The sequence below is a fragment of the Eriocheir sinensis genome, chromosome 25 (genome assembly GCF_024679095.1).
Source record: "Eriocheir sinensis breed Jianghai 21 chromosome 25, ASM2467909v1, whole genome shotgun sequence".
NCBI classification, from domain to species: Eukaryota; Metazoa; Arthropoda; class Malacostraca; order Decapoda; family Varunidae; genus Eriocheir; species Eriocheir sinensis.
The window spans coordinates 9,384,969-9,407,772 of NC_066533.1; the positions used below are offsets into that span (position 1 = coordinate 9,384,969).

General features: G+C 41.8%; 2 protein-coding genes and 1 long non-coding RNA gene across 4 annotated transcripts in view; 2 read left to right on the forward strand and 1 right to left on the reverse strand.

Annotated features, from left to right (window-relative positions):
• The first annotated feature begins 1,061 nt into the window (after positions 1-1,061).
• LOC127003314 (general transcription factor IIE subunit 1-like) lies at positions 1,062-8,621 on the forward strand. Of its 2 annotated transcripts, XM_050869805.1 has the most exons (11): positions 1,062-1,248; positions 1,566-1,756; positions 2,105-2,247; positions 2,540-2,706; positions 3,009-3,137; positions 3,384-3,542; positions 3,807-3,880; positions 4,119-4,200; positions 4,511-4,654; positions 5,304-5,547; positions 5,960-8,621. In XM_050869805.1, exons 3-11 carry the CDS (start codon positions 2,127-2,129, stop codon positions 6,157-6,159), a joined length of 1,320 nt encoding a protein of 439 aa, XP_050725762.1. In that variant the 5' UTR covers positions 1,062-1,248; positions 1,566-1,756; positions 2,105-2,126; the 3' UTR covers positions 6,160-8,621. The 2 variants fall into 2 exon arrangements, with proteins under 2 accessions (XP_050725762.1, XP_050725761.1); XM_050869804.1 differs by lacking the exon at positions 1,566-1,756 and having other exon boundaries at positions 1,064-1,248.
• LOC127003315 (uncharacterized) lies at positions 7,719-15,805 on the reverse strand. The gene is made up of 2 exons (XR_007757034.1): positions 15,659-15,805; positions 7,719-8,717 (listed from the first exon to the last, which is right to left on the reverse strand). It is a non-coding gene; the product is annotated as an uncharacterized LOC127003315 (long non-coding RNA).
• Positions 13,275-22,804, forward strand: part of LOC127003313 (putative ammonium transporter 3) — a 53,966-nt gene continuing 44,436 nt past the window's right edge. The window contains exon 1 of the mRNA XM_050869803.1: positions 13,275-13,443. The gene's annotated coding sequence lies outside the window, so the exon portion shown is untranslated. The remainder of the gene's footprint in view (positions 13,444-22,804) is intronic.

The following is a 22,804-nucleotide window of genomic DNA, read 5'->3' on the forward strand; positions in this document are numbered from 1 at the left end:
AATTCACGGGACAAAGAGAGAGACGACGAGGGGAAACTTATGCGTCTCCGTGGAGCAATGGTCATCGCGCCTGGCTACGACTCCATGGGCCTGGGCAGTCGTCGTGCAGCTCACCCAACTATTCATCCACCTTTCGGACTGGTCAAATATTGGGTACCTGGAGAAACCTGGGGAAGGTAAACTGTGGCATGTCACATTAGCCCGTGTCCCTGGGTAATGGGTTCTTATCTATCACAGGCTCCAAGGGCCAACGATACGGAGATGAGCACCGCAGTTACGCGCATATTTAGCGTAAATAAATTATCATCCACTTGATTCACATCACTGTATGTCGTTTCAAAAGTTGCCATGATGCTATTGGCGTTATAATATGTTAGTAAGCCCTCGACATGACTACATTAAAAATATAACTGGGGTGTAAATGGGGGCTATAGATAGCTCTACCTTGGTTCTACCCATTGCTCTACCATACTGAAATATTGCCATTCCTTTGAGTGGGATATTACCGCGGGCCCGGGTTCGAATCCCGTTTCGTAGCTACTCGGGCTGCATGTTCGGGATGTCACACTCACACCGTGTTGGCGTGGCCTCGGCGCTTATTTCATCGTGTTTGGCGATTGACTCATTACCCTTGGATGCAGGGTAGTTGTGACATCCGGGTTACCATAGTTTACCAGCCCAGAAAGGTAGGATGAAGTGGTGGGTGGACTGCACGCCCACTGGCCACACCAAGCCGGGATTCCAACTCGGGTTTCGTCCCCGGGCACGCGTACCATTTCACCATGGAGGCTTATATATTCTGATGCTTTAACCCCACGTACCACTTAGTTTAGGACTTTATATTATTGGTTTCAGTAATTATCATAGTATCGCCTAATAAAAGAGCGACACCCTCGTGAAGCCGAAGTGGATATTGTAACATTAAATCCGCATTATAATACCGATAAGTCATAATTGTTTACTGAACCAAGCCTTGATGTAGAAAGTTAGGAATATGTTAAAGAATATTTTGTATACTACGCCAGGTAAGTCAACAGCACCCAAGGCTTGCCTCCGTTAAAATGAAATACAGCTGTTGGGTGTTGAGGAGCGTGAGCCAAACATCAACAAAGCCCGACTCGCCTCCCGCACCGTGCATGTATTGCCCTGCTGTTACGTGCCGTGTTTCACCGGTGGTTGCCGTGTGGGGGTGTTCAGCCTTACATGAGTTAGGGGTGCTCCAGAAGGACAGTAATACGATAAGCTAAGGTGAGTATGCTTGCACCGGACGTGTGGAGCGGCGGCTCAGGTCTTTCTTGGGTGTTATTCATTCGTTAAACATTCTGGTGGCCCAATCTGAGTGGACCAGTCAGGTTAGGATGTTTTCAAAATTTTATTGACCTAGTGCTCTCAGGTGACGTCCCGGAGGAGGTTATGTCTGCGAATCCAGCCCTTGACCGCACCTGTGTTAACGGTGGTGGTGGCACTTCTGGTTGTCAACACGATCTGCTCATAATCTTAGCTTCTTTAATAATTTATTTGGTCTTGGTTCATCCAGTTTGTACATTTTTTTTTTCAATACACAGTTATGAGGAATAGATAAGCACTGAGACCCTCACAAGACCATGAACAAAGTGGACTCAGGCACCACTGAAATGAGCTGCCCCCTCATCCTCGACTGCCATATTGAAAACAGCCCATAGTGAAGCAGATCAGAAGTGTTTATCACCATTATTCAAATCACAAATCTATCCTAACCTAACATCAGCGAGCTGAGGTGAGTTTCAGTAAAGGAAAAAAACTTTTCAGATATGAGCTAGTTCCACAAGAGATGGTTACAAAGAAAGATGAAGAGTACGAAAGAGTCATAAAATAAAAAAATGGTTTCAAACTCTGGACTGTGACAGGTATTTTAATAGATCAATAAACAATTTTGGTGTTCTAAAGTAACTATCTCATTATCACGTAGTTGGGTTTTGTTAATCTTTTGATGCGGTCTCACCATCACTCTTCCATGGCAATAAAATACTAATATCCATTATGTTTAGGTGGGATTATATGTGCTCACAAATAGTTATGAACAAATTAAGTGGCAATAGATTACTTTTTCATTATTAATTTACAGGTGACAAGAAAAAGGGTCCAGGATGGATGGGGAGGTGTTGATGGAAGTGCCGCAGAAGCTGCAGATGTTGGTGCGGTTGGTTGTGCGCGGCTTCTACACCACTGAGGACATCCTTATTGTTGACATGCTGGTCCGCAACTTCTGTAAGTTTGGTGTAGTGGGCTGTGAGGAGCTACTGGTTAATGCATTAGAGTGAACTTTGTATTAAAAGAGGAGAGATGCAAGTTCAGAGTTATTTTTAACGTGTTAGTAACAAGTTTTGCGATCTCATCATTTATGAGGAAAATATAGGAGAATGAAGTCCATTAATTTTTTTTTGTTGATGCATTGGTGAAGGGTGACTTACTTATACATCTATATGCTAGAAGGTCACAAGTAGGATCTCTGTGAAGGGAACCTACATTGAGTAGTGATCAGGAATAACCTGTACTGCAGGCATGAGTGAGGAGGACCTGTGTGACCTGCTGAAGTTTGACCGTAAGATGCTGAGGCAGAGGATCAGTACACTGCGGGCTGACCGCTTCATTCAGGCGCGTATGAAGATGGTCACCCTTGAGGACAACAAAACTCAGAAGGAACAGTATTATTTCATTAACTACAAGGTAAGCCACTGATGGGACATGTTAAGTAAAGAGTGCAAGTATAGTACCTTATGATATAATCTTATTAATGATTTCAGTCAGCCAGTTGAAGTTCAAATGACTTTCCATAGCCTTCAACAGCAGTTTTTCCCGGATATTGTAGCAACAGTCATTGAAAATTCACAACAACACCTACCTTTGTCGAGCTGATCCTTAAAATTGATCATTGTGTACAGCAGGAGGGGAGCCTATGGAGTTACATGTTACGGATTATAATTAGATCATGATATCAATAGACCTGCCATTATTTTTCCCCTTTGCAGAGTTTTGTTAATGTTGTAAAGTACAAACTGGATCACATGAGGAAGAAGCTGGAGATGGAGGAGCGAGACCAGACCAGCCGAGCTTCCTTCATCTGTAACTACTGCCAGCGAGCCTACACTGACCTGGAGGTGCGGCTCGTTTTACGTAACTATTTTGCCTCCCAATAATGACTCCATTCTTGTGTCTTATGTGCAGCTCTTTTTTTGCCAAGTATAGATTTGAATATATCATCCAAGGAACCTCTGCATAATTGAATTTAATCAGCGTAATCATATTGACTCTAGCAAAGTGGCAGATAATCATTATATTAATGTAAAAGCATTTTGGGAGAAATTTAATTTATGAGAGAGCACCACACATTGACTCTCTCACAGGCTGATCAGCTGCTTGATATAACAACTGGGCAACTGCTGTGCATCATCTGTAAGCAGGAGGTGCAGGAAGACATGTCAGGGATGCCACGCCACGACACCCGCCTCCTCCTCACCAAGTTTAATGAGCAGATGGAGCCACTGTTCAATCTTCTGAGAGAGGTGAGGGACGAGTGATAGTGTGTGGGTTGATCTTATCACCTTTGAGTATGTATAAGTTACAAAAGAATGATGTCCTTTGGTTCTTTCAATCAAGTATAACTAATTTTTAATTAATTTATATAACTTTTTAGCATCTTTTATAATTAACCTTTTTTTATGTTTGAATGTATGATGTATAGTGGCACATCAGGTAAATAATTGCTGCAATAAACTCACGTATTGGGAATTGGGATGGTATTTATCATTTTGTTTTCTTGGTTACAGGTTGAAAATATTAAACTGGCAGCAAAGTTCTCAGAGCCACAACCCAAAGACTTCAGTGACATCAAGAAACCAGGGTAAGGCTGAAATGAATCAGTTTTTGCTTGTAATTTAATAGAATTATCCATATGACTACAGCCATACCTTTGTCAGTATACCAAACTCATTTTCTGTTGACCACTTAATTGTATTTGTCTTGCTTCATGATTTTAAGGATAGACATTTATTTAATTCAGTCTTAATGAAGCCCTTAATATTCAGACCACAATGTTTTCAAGATACCCAGAACTAAACTAACAAACTTCACTCTTGCAGACAAGCCAAGCTCAACAAGGGTCCTGGCAGTGATGGTTCTCGTATCTGGTCCGGGGATGCCACCAAGAGATCAGGATTCCAGGTAAGAGGCACACTATGAAGCCCCGTTTTTCTTTCAGTAGCATTAACAGTATCATCAGATTTGTGATCCAGTTCCCCTTTAGTTTATCATATATTTAAAATACATATTAAAGTATTTTCAAATGCTGTCGCACTACCAAATTTGAAAAGTTTAAGGATTCCATCAATCTTGGTTGGATTAAAAAGGGAGAATTTTTCTTTTTCAATTATTGTAAGGTTCACACTGCATAGCTCTTAATCTTCATCTTTGTTATTTTATTTATTTATTTATTTATTTATTTATTTATTTAATTTTTTTTTTGTGTGCACAGGTTGAAGGCTCGATAGACGTAAACATCAATGCTGACGGAACTGGTGAGGAGACTGTACAGACCAAGGAGAAGCCCATCTGGCTCTCGGATGCCACCTCACTCATCACCACCAACATCACTACCTCAGACACCTCCAATTCACAGGTAGGAGAGGTCCAAGAGCCTGTACTATTCATGTCCTCTTCCCTTCTTTTCTGTTCTTGTATGATTTTATTTGGTTAATGCACTGCCTTTGCATCCTCACCATACTACTAGATGCTGTTACACATAGATTATTATTTCTCATAAGTATACCTCAAAAGTGTTTTTAGCTCTGTCTAAGGATATACTGCCATGTGTTATTTGGTGAAGCATTACAAAATTTATGTCATTTGTGATGTGATATATCTTTGCAACATCTTTTTTTATGGCTTGTGCTGATACTTTTGTAGACTGCAATGAATAGTTTAAACAACCTGACATGTCACACCATACAGTAAGCACCATCCTAGGCTCCCCACATGTGTCCTGAACTGATTTATATTTTGTCTCTTTACTTAACCCTTGGTCATGATCAGTGGTGAACCTGTTTCCTGCAGAATTAGATTGTAGAGTTAGAAAAGCTCATTTGACTAGTTTGAGGGATGTTCTTGGTAAAAATAGTCCAGGGGACCCAAGTACTTATGTAACTTAACCCTACAGTCTAAATAAAAATTGTTGAGGAGGGCCCAGTCCCTAACACCAACCTCCTGAACCAAAAAGTCAAGGAGTGCCCAGTCCCTAACCTCAGCTGTCTGTATCTCTTTGTTTCCAGAATGAAAGCAAGGCAGTGCCCTCATCCAGCAGTCACCCGCAGCAGGGCAGCGGGGATGCCAGTGGGGCAGATGATGTCATGGTGCTGCTTCAGACCCACGAGCGGCATGCCAAGAAGGGACGGTCGCGTCGTGCATCAGACAGTGACTCAGATGACAGTGGAGATGAAGCAGCCAGAAGAAAAAACACAGGATCCAGGCCTACGCCTGCTACCTCTGGCCCAGCGTTTGGTGTTCAGCCAAAGAGTGAGTGTGAGAACAGATTCCTTATGTAAATGTTGCATTTACATATGTACGTTGAATGTTTTCTACTTTTAAAGTGATTATTACAGTTCTCCTATCAGGGATTGCCCACTGATGTTTTGTTTACAAAATGTTAAGTTATTTTTGTCTAAATAAGTAGTTATGTTTTTATTATCACTGTTTTTAATTATAAACTCATACAAAATCATAGATATGTATTTTATAGTCCTTATTTTCCATTACTTTTTTTCCTAACAAACTTTACTTTCCCAAGAGGCGAGGCAGCGACCAATACTGTCCACACCTCTCTTCAGATACTCAATGTGTTAACCATGACAACAATTAGCTAAACTCCTCTCTTAACTGAAATATGAATACTCACCAAACACTCTCTCTCTCTCTCTATCTCCTACAGACAACCCAGTGGAGGAGGTGATAGATCTTGGAGACTCAGATGATGATGAGGACGATGACTCAGTGCCAACAGTGAGTGTGGCAGGGGAACAGGTGGCCATCACAGAGGTGGACAACGCCCTCATTGCTCGCATGACTCAGGAAGAGAAGAACGCCTACATGCTCTTATACCAAGACTACATGGGCTCACTGGATGATTAGCCCACCAGGAAAGGAAGGAGGCAAAGGGTGGATTATATGACCTCCTTTCCTGCTCTCTTTTGGTATGTGTTTAGGAGGATCATGTGTTCCCTGCATCATAGAATCATAGAGTTGGGTTGTAATAGTTTGTATGTGTCCCTACAGTGTGAAAGGGCAGAGTTGCGGTCAGGGATGGAGTACGTATTCATATTCGATATTTGTATTCGAATACTACATTCAAATACTGTATTTGGGTGTATTCTTATTCAAATGATTATTGATAGAAAGCAAAGTATTCTCATTCGTATTTGAATACAAGGGAAAAGTATTAGTATTCTGCGAATAACCTGTTGAATATTTCAAAGAATGTAGTCATGAAGACTTTCAAGAAGCATTTGTATTTGTATTCAAATTAAATAATTTCAGTGTATTCGAATTCTTGTTCGCATTCGTTGGAATTTATAGGATTCATATTCATATTCAAATACACAGCTCTTGTATGCACTCCATCCCTGGTTGTGGTATGACAGCTTTTGTGAGTGGGGAGAAGGTGTGGAAGTCTTGTGTGAGTTTGGATGAGTGTGGTTTGGGTATGTTTGTGTGTTTGGAGTGCTTGTTATGTCTTGTCATGTTTTTGTATTTGTGAAGTAATGTGAAAGTGAGTGTGATTGTTTCTTTCAATGGCTATGGTGCTTTGTGTGCAAGTTTGTGTGTGTTGAAGCTTTTCAGGGGGTGAGAGAGGATGGGGTGTTATAGTCGGTTCACCCAAGTCTGAAGTGAGCATTATTGTGCGCTGGCAACCTGCTGTTACGTGGCATATCTGATTTTGTGGATACCGTATTCTTGCCTACGCATAGTAAACAGTCGTCAGTGTCAATAATATGCAGGGAGCAATAACAGATACTATCAATTATAACCAATTTTCAGTTAAAGAATAGTAATGTCGCAAATAGCTGTTATGTTAATTTACAAGATCACTGATTATTATTATTAAACAGCCTTGAAGCTGTCCATCACCAAGAAAATTAGCAGGCTTTAAATTAACAAAACAGCTATTTACGACATTACTAATAATTTTTAACTGAAAATCGACTATAATTGATGGTATTTGTTATTGCTGCCTGTATATTATTGACACTGACGACTGTTTACTATGCGTAGGCTAGCATACGTTATCCACAAAATCGGACACGCCGTGTGGCAGCAGGTTGCCATGGCATGATAATGCTCACTTCAGATTTGGGTGAACTGACTATAGTACATCAGCTTTCCTAATGTATGTGAGAGTTTGAATGATAATTTGTGTGATCATAAAGTTACATGTGCAAGTTTGTGTATGTTCAAGTGGTTATCATATCTTTGTGAGTCGATGAGTGTAAATCCTTCTATATGTGAGGGTTGTAATGGCAACTTGTTCGATCAGAAGGTTGCTTGCTGTTCCTTCATCTGTGTGAGTTGAAGTATTCCTTTGTGTGGATGGTTGTGTGCGATACTCTAAAGTGTGTGTGGTTATAGGTGGTACTTCTTTACTTGAATATAAAGAAAATATACAAACAATATTCAACTGGAAAAAAATGGACAGGAATTATTCTTGTGTGAAGTGGTTGATACACTTTTCTTGTGGTGTAGGAACCTGAAGGTGGTGCTTTATGTGGGTGAATGGATGAAAACTGTATTTTCTCATGTAAGATAATGGTTATGTGTGTGTACTGACTTTGGTCCAAATGTATTGTATGTAGGAATTATAGTGTGAGAGTGACTGGATTAGGGTTTACATTTTTATACTGTTTTGATAGAGTAGATGGAGCTGTTTGTATTTATTGACATGATGGAAACTGATGAGTGCTAAAGATATACACTGGTTACTTAATGTGTTGCATAATGTTGAAACTTCGTTGTGTACAGAAGCTGGAGCAGATTAACACATTATTTGGAACTTATATTGCTTTCCCTCCGAAGCATCCATATTGCTGTGATATAATCTATAGTAAGAAGTCTACTGCCCTTTTTAATTATGATCCCAGTATTTTCCTTAATACTTACAATGTAAATATAAAGTTATCAATAGTGTAGTATAGGGAACATACATGCATTACATTACATTTATTAAGTTAATATATTGTGTAGCCAAACTAGGGTAGGCAATAGTTTTATTTTTAAAGATAATGTTTTTATAATACATGATACCTTCTGTGGATAATATCTCTAAGTACAAATAAATATCTAATGTTACACTGGGCCCCAAGGCTCTGCTCTGGACGTGTAAGATTGTTGTTGCTCATAGGAATGCTCTCGTTATTAGTGTTATGTATTATTTAGAGGATATGTCCAATAGCTCTTAATACAGACCAGCTCCTAAGGCCACCATGATTGCTGGTCACTTCTGTGTGTTAGTTCTGACTGGTGCACATTGTTCCATGCAACAGTTGTGCCAGCACCTGTGTTGACCGTGTAGGTGAGGCTGATTACAAGTTCTGACATGAGTGCTGAGTTTGCTTCTGACCCTGTGGCTGGAGTGACCTCACTGATGGTTATGTGACAAGACCATCATGCCAGCAGCACCAAGGTTTGTCGCTGGGCTGTTCGTAAGGATGAATGTGGTAGTGATTCGTTGGGCATATGACTTATAAAAAAGGAATAAGAAATGTTTAGGAATTTCTACAGACCATTCAAGTTAAAATACATGTTTGGAAAAAAAAAAATCCTAGTTGATGGGGTTATACAAAAAGGATAGAGGGAACAAGAACAGTTGAAGAGTCTATGACAATGAATTTCTTGATAATGTAGGATGGCTGTATAAAGGTATTGAGATGGTGTGGCCATATTGAAAATACAGAGGTCAAAAATGGTGAAAAGAGGTCTGTGCATGTCTGTGTGGAATAATGATCTCAGTGCCAGTGGTCAGTACAAAAATCATAGAACAAAATGTTTAAAGCTGGTGTGGTCATATTGTAAGATGGCGTGGAAGGATCAATACCATTAAAAAGAGTCTAGGGTAGTGGTTATAAATTTTTTTTAGTGATGTGGCTGGGTTAATGAAGTTAGTGAACAGGTAGAACAAGCAGCTCCAAAGCCAAGTAATGTAGACAATAGGTCTTTTGTGAAGAGGACCCCCGTGGGGTGACCCCCCCAGGCCATGGGCTTCTCAGGTGGTGATTCGGAACCCCATTCTATCTTAATGCATACGGGCCGCCCACTTGCAACAGATCGGTATTTACAATATTGTAGAATTAAGAAACATGGAAGTCATAGCAAGGATGGAACACAATCATCGAGAAACAAATATGGGACGTATTTGCTTTCTATCTTGCTGTAAGTAACTGTGGCAGGTCACGCTTTATTGCTGTAAAGGTCGTGGGATTAGTGAACTACTGGATTAGTGAGTCTGCATCTTTTATGTCCCTCCCTTGTACCGTTCCGAGTTATGACACTCAAGGATGTAGTGCCTCAGCGTGTGTTTGTTGGCGGCTTGGCACAGTCTGCATGCACTGTTTATCTCATTACTATTCCTATAATTTTAGTTGTTGTGTCATTACATGTCTGGAGGTCAATGCTCAGTGCCCGGAGGCCTTACATCACATAACTTGCGTGCTGCAGCCCCAGCAGATCCCCTCTCATATTCATATCTGCCTTCCTCCCCCTGGCCCTATATTTTTTTGTACCTTGCTAAAAGAGATTTACATAGATTTACATAAAAAATCAGACCACACAGACCCCATGGTCCAGACTAGGTGGTCTGTCCTTAAACCTAAGTGAATCTACACTAATCAGATGGCTCCAAAACATTGCTTTTTCTACTCTAGTTAATATTAAGTTCAAGGAAGTGACAGTCGAGCTTGTTTTTAAAGGAGTCAATCGTGTTACACTGGACCACTGACGGTGGGAGCTTATTCCATTCTCGCACTACAACGTTGGTGAAGAAAAATTTGGTGCAGTCTGAATTTACTTGTCTACATTTGAGTTTTATGCCATTGTTCCTCGTTTGCAAAGTGTTATCGATCATAAACAATTTTATTCTGTCTACATTCATGAAACCATTAAGTATTTTAAAAAATTTGATCAGTTTTCCTCGGAGGCGACGTTTCTCAAGAGAGAACATGTTAAGGGTGGAAAGCCTTTCTTCGTAGGATTTGTTGCGCAAGGAAGGGATCATTTTTGTTGCCCGACGCTGAACACCTTCTAATTTAGCAATGTCCTTTGCATGGTGAGGAGACCAAAACTGTACCGCATATTCCAAGTGGGGTCTGACTAAACTATTGTAGAGCGGAAGTATTACATCTTTATTCTTGAATAAAAAGTTTCTTTTAATGAAGCCCAAGATTCTGTTCGCTTTATTTGCTGCATCGATGCATTGATGTGAGAATTTGAGGTTTGATGCGATTTTGACCCCCAGCTCCTTAATGCATTGAACGCTTGTGAGTTTAACGGCGCGCATGTCGTAATCGAACTTCTTATTTCTTGTTCCAACTTGAAGGACCTGGCACTTGTCTACGTTAAAGGGCATCTCCCATCTATCCGACCAAGCTGAAATTTTGTGCAAATCCTCTTGGAGGCTTTGCCTGTCTTCGTCAGTGAGAACCGAGTTACCAATCTTTGTGTCGTCTGCAAATTTCCTAATGCGATTATTGAGTCCAACATCCACGTCGTTGATGTAAATAATGAAGAGCACTGGGCCAAGAACCGAGCCCTCGGAAACAGCCAAATTACACGCAAAAACACCGGAAACACAACACACTCGAAACACACTGAAACCCACGTAGAACACTCGGAAACAACCAAATCACACACAAAAACACCGGAAATACAACAACACACCTGAAACACTCTGATACCCACGTAGAACACTCGGAAACAGCCAAATCACACGCAAAAACACTGCAAAAACACCGGAAACACAACAACACACTCGAAACACTGATATCCACGTAGAACACTCGGGAACAGCCAAATCACACGTAAAAACACCAGAAACTCAACACAATTGAAACACTCTGATACCCACGTAAAACACTCGGAAACAGCCAAATCACACGCAAAAACACCGGAAACACAACAACACACTCGAATCACTCTGTAACCCACGTAGAACACTTGGAAACAACCAAATCACACGCAAAAACACCGGAAACACAACAACACACCTGAAACACTCTGATACCCACGTAGAACACTCGGAAACAGCCAAATCACACGCAAAAACACCGGAAACACAACAACACACTCGAAACACTGATATCCACGTAGAACACTCGGGAACAGCCAAATCACACGTAAAAACACCAGAAACACAACACAATTGAAACACTCTGATACCCACGTAAAACACTCGGAAACAGCCAAATCACACGCAAAAACACCGGAAACACAACAACACACTCGAATCACTCTGTAACCCACGTAGAACACTTGGAAACAACCAAATCACACGCAAAAACACCGGAAACACAACAACACACCTGAAACACTCTGATACCCACGTAGAACACTCGGAAACAGCCAAATCACACGCAAAAACACCGGAAACACAACAACACACTCGAAACACTGATACCCACGTAGAACACTCGGGAACAGCCAAATCACACGTAAAAACACCAGAAACACAACACACTTGAAACACTCTGATACCCACGTAAAACACTCGGAAACAGCCAAATCACACGCAAAAACACTGGAAACACAACAACACACTCGAAACACTCTGGAACCCACGTAGAACACTCGGAAACAGCCAAATCACACGCAAAAACACCGAAAACACATCACACCTGAAACACTCTGGTATCCACGTAGAATACTCGGAAACAGCCAAATCACACGCAAAAACACCGGAAACACAAATCACAGAGGCAACCACGGACAGACACTCACAGAACCCACAAACGAACACACACGAAACACGTGTCGGGAAATCACAGGCAACACACAAGGTTCACAAGGAAGAACACACAAACGCACGTGAAAGCAAACGCAATCCCAAGAGCACAACGAAAACACAGGGTTGACAAGGTGTGAAGCGCGGGTAAGCGAGGCTGTGGCGAACGCAGCGGGGTGAGGTCACGTTCGTCTCTCAGGAGAGGTCGGGTGTGAATGAAGAGAGAGAGAGAGAGAGAGATTATATACAAATGGTCCTCAAGGCTTGCGGATTTCACGACAGACGATCAGATTTATTAGTAGGGATGGGCAAGTACCGTTAATTTGAGTACCGGTAGTACCGGTACCGAAAACTCAAGTACCGTTAGTACCGGTACCGGTACCAGAAGGAGTCTTTTTTTCTTAATGACTTCTGATGAAATTCCCAAATAAATTTCCTGTAAAGAAAACTCTCTCTCTCTCCTTCAACTTAATATCAACTAGAGTAGAAATGTAACGTTTAGGAGCCTTCTGATTAATGTAAAATCACTTATATATAGGTTTAAGAACAGACCACCTAGTCTGGATATTAAACGTAAATTTTGTAATTTTAAAGCGTCAGCTCTTTTGGTAAATCTAAGAATATTCATCTATTCACTTGCGTTATTAGGTTATTAGAGTAAACGCCAATCATAATAACCGGAGTAAGTACTGAAGGTTACCGTACAAAAGTCGAGATGCTGTTGTAAATGTTGAAGGTCAGCAGAAATCGAGATTCTGTTCATAGTCGTTTCTATCCGAGGTTCGTGTTGGCTCTCGAGACGATCAACCACCTACCCAGATTTCTTGGATGCTGTTGTTCCGCTAATGAAATGATCCATCACTTTGCAACACGCTGGAGGTTACTGATTAGTCGAGATGCTGTTGTAAATATCAAAGGTTACTGTACAGAAATCGAGATCTCCACCTCCTGGTGGTGATCTCTCTCTCTCTCTCTCTCTCTCTCTCTGAATGAAGTGAATATTTATTTTTTCGATAAAAAAATAGCATGTATAGTTATTATGGATGTACTCGATCATAGTTTTATAACAATAACAATATTTATTAGCAACCTAAAAAAAAAATCGGACATGAAGAATTATCAATAAATCCAATAAATAAATCCGAGCAACTGGTACCGGTACCGAGCAATCTGGTACCGCTACCGTACCGTTTAGCTGGTACCGTTAGTACCGGTACTGGTACCGGTACCTGCCCACCCCTATTTATCAGACGACCATTTTTGGACGCTGCTGCTGCGGTAGTGAACTGACCCCTTACTTTCCAACACGCTGAAGATTAGAAGTCTCATGGCCTTGTTTAGTGGAGTTACATCGTGCTAAGAGGCTACATAACAACATGGCCGATTCTGACTTCATCGCCCAGCAGCCCAACGAAGCTTCTCTGTGATGTGTGAGTCCGCCATCTTTTTTGTACTTTATTTTTCCTCTTGGCATAGTTCAGGGGATGTTTTGGTCACGGTAGGTAGTTAGCGGTATTCTGCTTAATAATATAACACGCCATTAGCACAAGTAGGTTTTATATCATTGCAATTAAGATGATTAGAATAGGATCGCGAAGATTATGCTTAAATAAAACTCGGTTACTGCAAGTAGTTTGATGAATACGAATTTTCCATAGCCTACTCGTCATCTGGGTTGCCATTATTTCCGTTTTAGTTCTGTAACAATGGATAGGACGATATGTGCACTATTAATAAAACGCTTGTATACCTACGTGGGTCGTGAAAATTAGGCTTAAAACAAAACTAAGTCGGTGTGGGTTTAATTTTAAAACACTGACATTTATTTTTTCACAACTCTGTTTATAATTTTGGCGCGTAATAGGCTATGTTGGGATGCTGCGGTGGTGCATGCATTGTTTAGTATGGCTGTCACATCTTTCATTCTAACTAAACAATAAAATAAAACAGAGAGAGAGAGAGAGAGAGAGAGAGAGAGAGAGAGAGAGAGAGAGAGAGAGAGAGAGAGAGAGAGATTGTTTGTTATATGTATGATCTATCTGTAATTGTTGCTTGTTACATGCTTCCTACTGCCTTGATGAGGAAGATTTATAATTCTCTCTCTCTCTCTCTCTCTCTCTCTCTCTCTCTCTCTCTCTCTCTGAAAACATCACCTTCAAGGGGTTCATATTTATCATCGGTTTCACTCTGATTTTATGAGTATTCTTTTAAGAGTATTCTTCTTCTTTATATCCAATGTCATTCACTCGTATAATTACACACACACACACACACACACACACACACCATCCCCTCAAACTCTTCCCACACCATTAGCCAGCATATTAGATGACCAATTAGTAAATGACTCCCGCCCCCTGCCCTTCCTCCCTTCCCAGTACAGCAGGCAGGGAAACCCACCGCCGACCCTCGTAATGACATGGAGGAAGGGCAGCTCAAAGGGCAGCCTTCGAAAATAATGACTGGATGATGCTCCCATTCCACGTTCTTTTCTTTTTCCTTGGACTATATGAGGCGATTAGGCTATTTATCTCTGAACCGTTACCGCGAATTCCTACTCCTCGCTTGCACATCCAATCTCTTCCTTGTTCAATTTCTTTTGTTGTTTTCGAAAATGTAAAAGTATATTCAACGGTTTGTTTGCACCATTGCAGTTCATTGCCAAGTGATAGTTTAACGGCGTCTGCACCATAAACGGTAAAACCTCTCGTAGAACTCATCTAATCTCCTTTGTGGCCGAAAGCCGAAAGCGTTTGAGAATGCGGGTCTAATCCCCTCTTGGCAGGATCGATCAATTTGCCTCAACCATGAGTTACGTGGGCGTCCCTTTGGTCTCCTCCACTCAGGGTTGTCTCCTTCATAAACAACCCTTTAAAGAAAGGCTGATTGATTATGGTAGCGGTCAAAAGTAGGGACGAGTGCAATCTCACGTGCCATCCGGGGACTACGCGTGTGAGAGTCAGGGACAACCGCATCTCCGTGCCGAATAGAGAATTAGGGGATGAATTAAACAACTCGTCCTCCAATATTACGTGTCATTATCCTGGATCGGAAACGCGACAACACATTCAGAGAACACACACACACACACACACACACACATCTTTCCCTTTACAACTCTTATCACACGAAATCTCTCTTATATCTTAAAGTTATGCCGTTACCTAATATCACCTCACCTCATCTAGCCTAACCTGCCTCTATGACTACTCTGCTTTAATACTCCACATCTTTGCTTTTGTAACTCTTTATCACAATCTTTCTTATATACTTGTGCTGTAGTCTAACATCGCCTCACCCCATCTAGCCTAACCTTTTCCTATGACTGTTGAATATCTCTTTTTTACTCATTATCACACGCAATCTTTGTTATGTTTGTGAAGACGAGTATGTAGGATGACAAGCAATGTATATGGAAGTACAGGGTAGAAGTAATTAAGAGGGGGAGATCGAGGGAAAGGCGGATAGATTATGTATAGGAAGACATGAGAGACAAAAACATCGATGGACGAATGTTACTAATCAGACCACATTGAAGGAGTCTCATACACAACACTGACCCCTTTTAATGTAGGATAAAAATGCTGAGAAGAATATCACAAAAGCTTTCCAATGTATTTGTGCCGTAGCCTAATCTCAGCTCACCTAATCTCCCGATGTCCACGACCGATATCTACGACCACATTCTAGTCGTCCTTATCGCTTTTTTACTGTGTCTCTGCTACTTCCCACCCCTTGTTGCAGAGAGGAATGGGGCATTGTTTGTTTCTTCATGGGCACAGGAAGATGAACTGTTTCTTGGCTGTGCGTTGCCAGATTGTCGTAGGTACTCAGCCTCTTATATTTACTAACTTCCGACCCAAAAACTGTTTCCTGGGCCCCAATAACGAGATTCCTTTATATTTATCGTTAGAATAGTTAATTTCTGATGTTTCTTGGCAATAGTTAAGCATCAAAAACTGGTAAATACTATGCTCTGAGTACGATAATCTGGCAACGCTGTGCGGAAATATGTTTTGGATGTCCGGTTTTCTCAGACGCTTGCACCTCTCACGTCAACTGTTTCCAAAGTACTGAAAGGAGATTAATCGGGTTCTCATGCGTGTTTCTGTTTCATGTTTAGCCAAAAGGTGCAGAAATTGACGAAAAATGGTCAGTTTGTTTATGAAGGTTATACGATATCTTTCTAGCATTCTACTGTTCGATAATTGACTCCCGGAACCTCTCGTCCTCGGTCATTACCAATTGTCATCCGTTGATTGCGGAACGAAGCGTGTCTCGTGTCCAGGGCTCGAAGCGTTGGTAATGATGATGGCCAACTGTCGTGATTCTTCCTGCGTACCTTCCTTCCTCCTCAGGTAATTGTTTAGGCCTACTGGAGTTCCTTGGGCCAGGGTGGTCAGGGAATGCACAGGGAAGTCAGTAATAAAAAAATGAATATAATAGTGATGATAATGGTGGTGGCGTGATGACGGTGGTGGTGGTGGTTATAAGAGGAGTTGGAGAGGGAGGAGGAAGAGGAAAATGAAGAGCAAGAGGAGAAGGACTTTGTTAATGATGACAATGATGATGAAGATAAGGATAGCGATGATGATGATAATGATGGTAATAAGGAGGAAGAAGAGTAGGAGGAGGAGAATGATGATGTTAATTATAATGACGGTGTGCAATGATGTGTGATGATGATGATGATGATGATGAGGAGGAGGAGGAGGATAATAACCTAACTCAACACTAAAACAGAACCATGCAACACACTAAATTACCCACAAGCGTGATAGCTGCAATTACTCGGTAGAGTAATTGAGTCGGATCAGGACGCTAGTTTTCTCCAAGGTGAACTCAACAGATTATATGACTGGGCGGATAAATGGAATGTAGGGAAGTGCAGTATTCTGTGTAGGTAGGACAAACCCCCTCATAACTATATTATAAAAATGACTCTCATAGTAGGTCTCTAAAAAGAGAGGGAGAGGATTTAGGGTAGTGAAATCCGATCTCCGTCAAGGGCACAATGCATTCAAGCTAGCTAAAATGCTAATAATAGGTACTGGGATTTTTCCAAGGAGCGTAAGCAACAGAGAAGTCTTTAGCATTAGTTAGACCTCATCTTGACTATGCGTTTCAGTTCTGTCACCCTACTACTAGAATGGATATAAATGTTAGAATCGGTGCAGAGAGGGGAGGATAAGATGATTCAGGGGGTTGAGAACAAACTTGCCATAAAGACTCAAACAAAAAAACTTGCATTCTCTAGAAAGGGAAAGAGGTGAGATGGGAGACATGATCGAGGTTATAAATGGATGAAGAGGGCTAGACATTCATAAGGAGGTTTTGTTTGTTGGTAAGAAGACAGTAGGTAACGGAAGTAACGGAAATAAACAGATTCATAAGGGACACATAGGCAAAAATTTAAAAGGGGTTTACTAACAGGGTGGATGGATGGGAAATAGGATGAGTGTGTGGGTGCAAAGCACGGTGGTTTGTCACATATAAAATAATCACATTAATAATAGGACAGCGTGGGGTTAGGGGGTTAAGCTTAGGGAGAGCTTAGCTTAGGGGGGAACTCGTACAGGCCTCTTGCCTCCTGCCTCGGCCTCCTGTTCTTTGTTCTTATTAACGACAAAAATACCGGCTTTCGTCATAGGCTTGTAAACCGCTCCCGTACCCTTCCCTTGTTCCCCCTGCCAAGCTAATGCAGGTGGAGGTGGCAGGAAGAGAGTTAAGATATTTATGACGTCCGTATTTTCTGATCTTTCGATTCTCACACACACACACACAAAAAAAAAAAAAAAAAATCCCAATGCCATAAAGGAGAATTGTAGTTTTTTCTTGAGTGTTTTCACGTTCATGGTGTAGAAGCCTTGTCACACTATCACTAGGCTCATAAAACTACCCATGGAAAGACCCACAACCTCTACGAAAGCCTTATCTAATGTGAGTGTATAAGCCCTGAAATGTTTTGGAATATGAGCCGTGCTAGGAAACCACCACCCCAGACCCGGCGGTTACCCATTTTAAGTATTCATGGCCTGGGTCGGACCGTCTCACAAACACCTTCAGGGCCTATATATCAATCCGTTTTCTGAGATATTTTGGTAACGGACAGAGGAACCACGGGCCGGGTTTTTCATATGTTCGCCCGAAGTTCCATATTCTCAGACGCTTTCGTTCTCACAACAAATATTTCCAACGGTCACAAAAGGGATACGTCGGCTGTTTATGAGTGTTGTTGATGTTTATGGTGTAGAAGCCTTGTCACACTATCACTAGGCTCGTAAAACTACCCATGGAAAGACCCACAACCTCTACGGAAGCCTTATCTAATGTGGGTGTGTAAGCCCTGAAATGTTTAGGGCCTATACATCAGTCCGTTTTCTGAGATATTTTGGTAACGGGCAGAGGAACCACGGGCAGGTTTTCTTCATGTTCGCCCGAAGTTCCATATTCTCAGACGCTTTCGTTCTCACAACAAATATTTCCAACGGTCACAAAGGGGATACGTCGGGTGTTTATGAGTGTTTTTGACGTTCATGGTGTAGAAGCCTTGGCAAACTATCACTAGGCTCATAAAACTACCCATGGAAAGCTTTATCTAATGTGGGTGTGTAAGCCTTGAAATGTTTTGGAATATGAGCCTTGCTAGGAAACCACAACCCGGCGGTTACCCATTTTAAGTATTCATGGCCTGTTTTTGACGTTCATGGTGTAGAAGCCTTGTCACGCTATCACTAGGCTCATAAAACTACCCATGGAAATACCCACAAACAACCTCTATGAAAGCTTTATCAGATGTGAGTATGTAAAGACCATATTTTTAAACATTTCTGCGCCCAAGGACACATAATTTACTAGTTTTTCGTGGGAGTTTAGGGCGGGTAGGCGGTGGCCGAAGTGATAGCGTACTGGACCCACATTCGCCGCGTGATGGACGGACGGGGTTTCGAATCACTACTACACTTCGATTTTTTTTCACCGCCCGAGTGCTTAAAAAACTACCCATGCCTGAAGACCACACCCACCCCATCAACCGGAAAGCCGTCCAAGCGCGAATCAGAACGAGAGTTCGGGACAGGGGGAGCCAATGCAAGAGATGGTGCCACTATAAACACGCCTGCCTGCGCCACGGGCTGGCGGGCCGGGCCAGGCCCCCACAAAAGCCTGCAAGCCACCAGACCAGCCCCACAGGAAGAGATGCCTACCAGCCTAATAGGCAAAAAAAAAAAAAAAAAAAAATAAAATAAAAAAAAATTCCAGGGGTACTTTTATGACCCTGGTCGTAGTCTGAGCCTTCTTCTGTACCGTGAACCTTAAAGAACACTCATTAGAATTCGATCAACGTCCTTTTTGGCCTTTGGAAATAGTTGGTATGAGGGGTGGGAGCATCTGACAATACCAACCTTAGTAAGCCCCGAAGAGAGGCCGTATCTGAAACTATTGGCCCGTGTTCTCGACGCTTCCAGCTCTCACAAGTATTTCCATCAACGTTACGTACCTGGCGGATTGTTTTTGCCGATTTTTGACCAAGAACTATCGCACCCACAATGATAACGATATGTATTTATAATTATTGTTAAGATCGGTAACTATTAATGCTCTTTTTTGTAATATTTATGGGCCAGAAACCGGAAAATACAATGTTATGCGTACGGTAATCTGGTAACGTTGATTTCTATAGGAGATTAATCGGGTTCTCATGAGTGTTTTTGACGTTTATGAGACAGAAGCCACGTCAGACTATCACCAGGCCCATAAAACAACCAATAAAAATACCCACAACAACCTCTGCGAAAGCCTGATCAAATGTGGGTGTGTACGCTCCGAAATGTTTGAGAATATGCGCCTCAGTTATGAAGTCAATACGTTTCTGTTATTTATTCGCTATCATTCACTCAGTTTCTATCGTATTGTTCCCAGAGGTCAATCAGATCGAGATATTCGCCTCAGGATGTCCTCGTGTGTATTTGGTGGAAGTATATGTCGACAGGTTTTGGAGATATTTTGATTATGGACCGACAAACAAACAGCAAAACAGACAAACAAATGGATAAGGTCGAAAACATTATCACCGTCCTCGCTTGCTACGTGGAGGTGGGGAATAATAAAAAAAGAACTATCGAACATGAAACGTGGGGAGGGAGGCGGGGGGTGGGGGGGGGTAAAGAAAAAAAAAGACTAACGGTACAATACTAGAGATTCACGAATGGGTTAAGTAATAGTGAGAGAAGGAGAAGGAAGGGAAAGGAAGGGAAGGAAGGATGGGCTGAGTAAGAGCGGAAGGAAGGGTAAGAAGGGAAAGGAAGAGAATGGAGGAAGGGTAGGATTGGAAAGGAAGGGAAGGAAGGAATAACAATTTAGTAAGAGTGAATGGAATAGTAGGAAGGGAAAGGAATGGAAGGGAAGGGAAGGATGGGGAAGGAAGGGAATGGAGGATGGGTCAAGTAAGAGTGAAAGGAAGGGTAAGAAGGGAAAGGAAGAGAAGGGAGGAAGGGAAGGAAGGGTTGAGTAAGGGTGATAGGGAAGGAAAGGAATGGAAGTAAAGGGAAGGATGGGAAAGGAAGGGAAGGGAGGATGGGTCAAGTAAGAGTGCAATGAAGGGTAAGAAGGGAAAGGAAAAGAAGGGAGGAAGGGAAAGATGGGAAAGGGAGGGAAGGAAGGGTTGAGTAAGGGTGATGGGAAGGGAAAGGAAGGAAGAGGAAGAGGAAGGAAGGATCTGTTAAGTAAGAACGGGAAGGAAGAGGAAGAAGAAGGAAGGATCTGTTAAGTATGAAAGGAAAGGAAGGGAAGGGAGGAGAAGGGAAGGGAAGGGAAGGATATGGAAGCGAATCAGTCATATATTCTACGGGAGAGCAGGGTTAGGGGAGGACCTCGAGGACATGGTATCAATAATGTAATGTTTTCGCCAGTGTTCCAGGGAAGGGGGGAGGAGGAGGGAAGCAGTGGGGGGGGGGTTAAGTGAGTAAGGGTCTCAGTTCTTGTCTTCCAGAGCTCGAGTAGAGAGTGAGGGACCACGCGCAGCCCTTTCCTTCCCTTCCTTTCCCTTCCCGCCCGCAGCTGATACGCGGAGGCAAAGGTTACCCTGTTTTTCTGGCGACACTGATTCGTTTTTTGGACTAGTTTGTCGTGGGCACTTTTTAACTTTTTTATTAATTTTGTTTCTTATTTTTTGTTATTATTGCTACTACTACTACTACTACTACTACTACTACTACTACTACTACTGCTGCTGCTGGTACTACTACTACTACTACTACTACTACTACTACTACTACTACTTCTACTATTACTACTACTACTACTACTGCTGCTGCTGCTGCTACTACTACTACTACTACTACTACTACTACTACTACTACTACTACTACTACTACTACTACTACTACTACTACTACTACTACTACTACTGCTGCTGCCACTTCTACTACTTTCTCCCTTGCTCACTGGTAGAATTTCTTACTGTTTATGTAGAGGAAGAATGGGAGCTAAAGTTACACCTGATTGCTAAAACGTCGTATTCACCTTTGTTAGCATTACTGTGGCTGCTTTTTCTTCTTTGACCCGTTTTTCTAGGCCTGGTTAATTGGTATTGTTGATTTTTTTTATCACTTTTTACGACAGAGTTTGTTACCTGTCTACATAGCTGTGAAAATCCAACACTACTAACTAACTCCGATGGTTTAGTAACTTGGTGCCTTACAATAGGAGTAACAGGAGTAAAAAGGAGTAAAAGAATAGAGTAGAAGCTAGAGTAAAAGAGTAAAAGAAAGAGAAAAAGAGTAAAGAGTAAAAGAGTAAGAGTAAAGAGTAAGAGCATCAGTGAAGTGAAGAATGAAAAATGGATGTGAAAACCAAGCTGTAGTAAAACCAGATGGCGAGACGTTTTTGTGTTGGCTCCCGCGGGTCTTTTCCTCCCCGCCACTCAGTCCCAACAGTATCCCTTCCCTTCATGTCACCCATAGCTAACATAATCATGAGAAGAAAGACAAGTGTTGGGACAGTGTGTCAGAGCGGCGGGGAGGAAAGAACACACGGAAGCCAACACAGACAGGATCTCGCCAGTCAGGTTTCACTATTGCCTCATAGCTGTTAACAAATACTCATACGACGCTTAAAAATAATCTGGTGCCAGACACGATATTTGAAAACAGCACAGCAGGCTCTCTCTTTCTCCCTCCTCAATGGGATTCAGAAATAATTGTGCTAGATTTTTTTACGCTTCCGTCTCGCCATTTGTTGCGCAGGTGGATAAGTTTCTTCATCTCATTCTCGTGTGAAAGGTAATACGAACACCATTAAAGGTATTTCAAGCTCTTTCAAGGCGCTTTCTAAAGGATGACGTAACAGTTCTTTCCATTTTTATATACAAAGGATGTCTGGTAAATGTTCTCCGGCCTGTCCTTATTCAGCATTTACTTATGGCTACACTCCCTTGGGTTTTAACAGTAAGTGAATAAAAGCATCTCCACTTAGGTCTATACATAATCTGTCAGCTGTTTTGGCTTTGATAACGGTGTATCTTTAGAAGGAAGGGAAATCGTAATTACTTCTGTTATGAGTGCCATCAATATAATCGTCAACCGGTATTTTTTTTTACAACAAAGGAGACAGCTCAAGGGCACAAAAAAGGAAACTAATAAAAAAAAGCCCTCTACTCGCTGCTCGTAAAAAGAATCCAAAGAGGTGGTAGTCTACTGCAAGGTAAAGTTTTTTTTCGAAGTTATTTTCTCACACTTTTACCTGATATGTTGTTAGTGGACTCCATTTTGGTCCGGCAAGGCTCTACAGCTC

Coding starts and splice junctions, on each gene's coding strand:
- LOC127003314 (XM_050869805.1), top strand. CDS start 2,127: ATGGATGGGGAGGTGTTGATGGAAGTGCCGCAGAAGCTGCAGATGTTG. Junction 3,543..3,806: donor TGTTCAATCTTCTGAGAGAG/GTGAGGGACGAG, acceptor TCTTGGTTACAG/GTTGAAAATATTAAACTGGC. Junction 3,881..4,118: donor AGTGACATCAAGAAACCAGG/GTAAGGCTGAAA, acceptor TCACTCTTGCAG/ACAAGCCAAGCTCAACAAGG.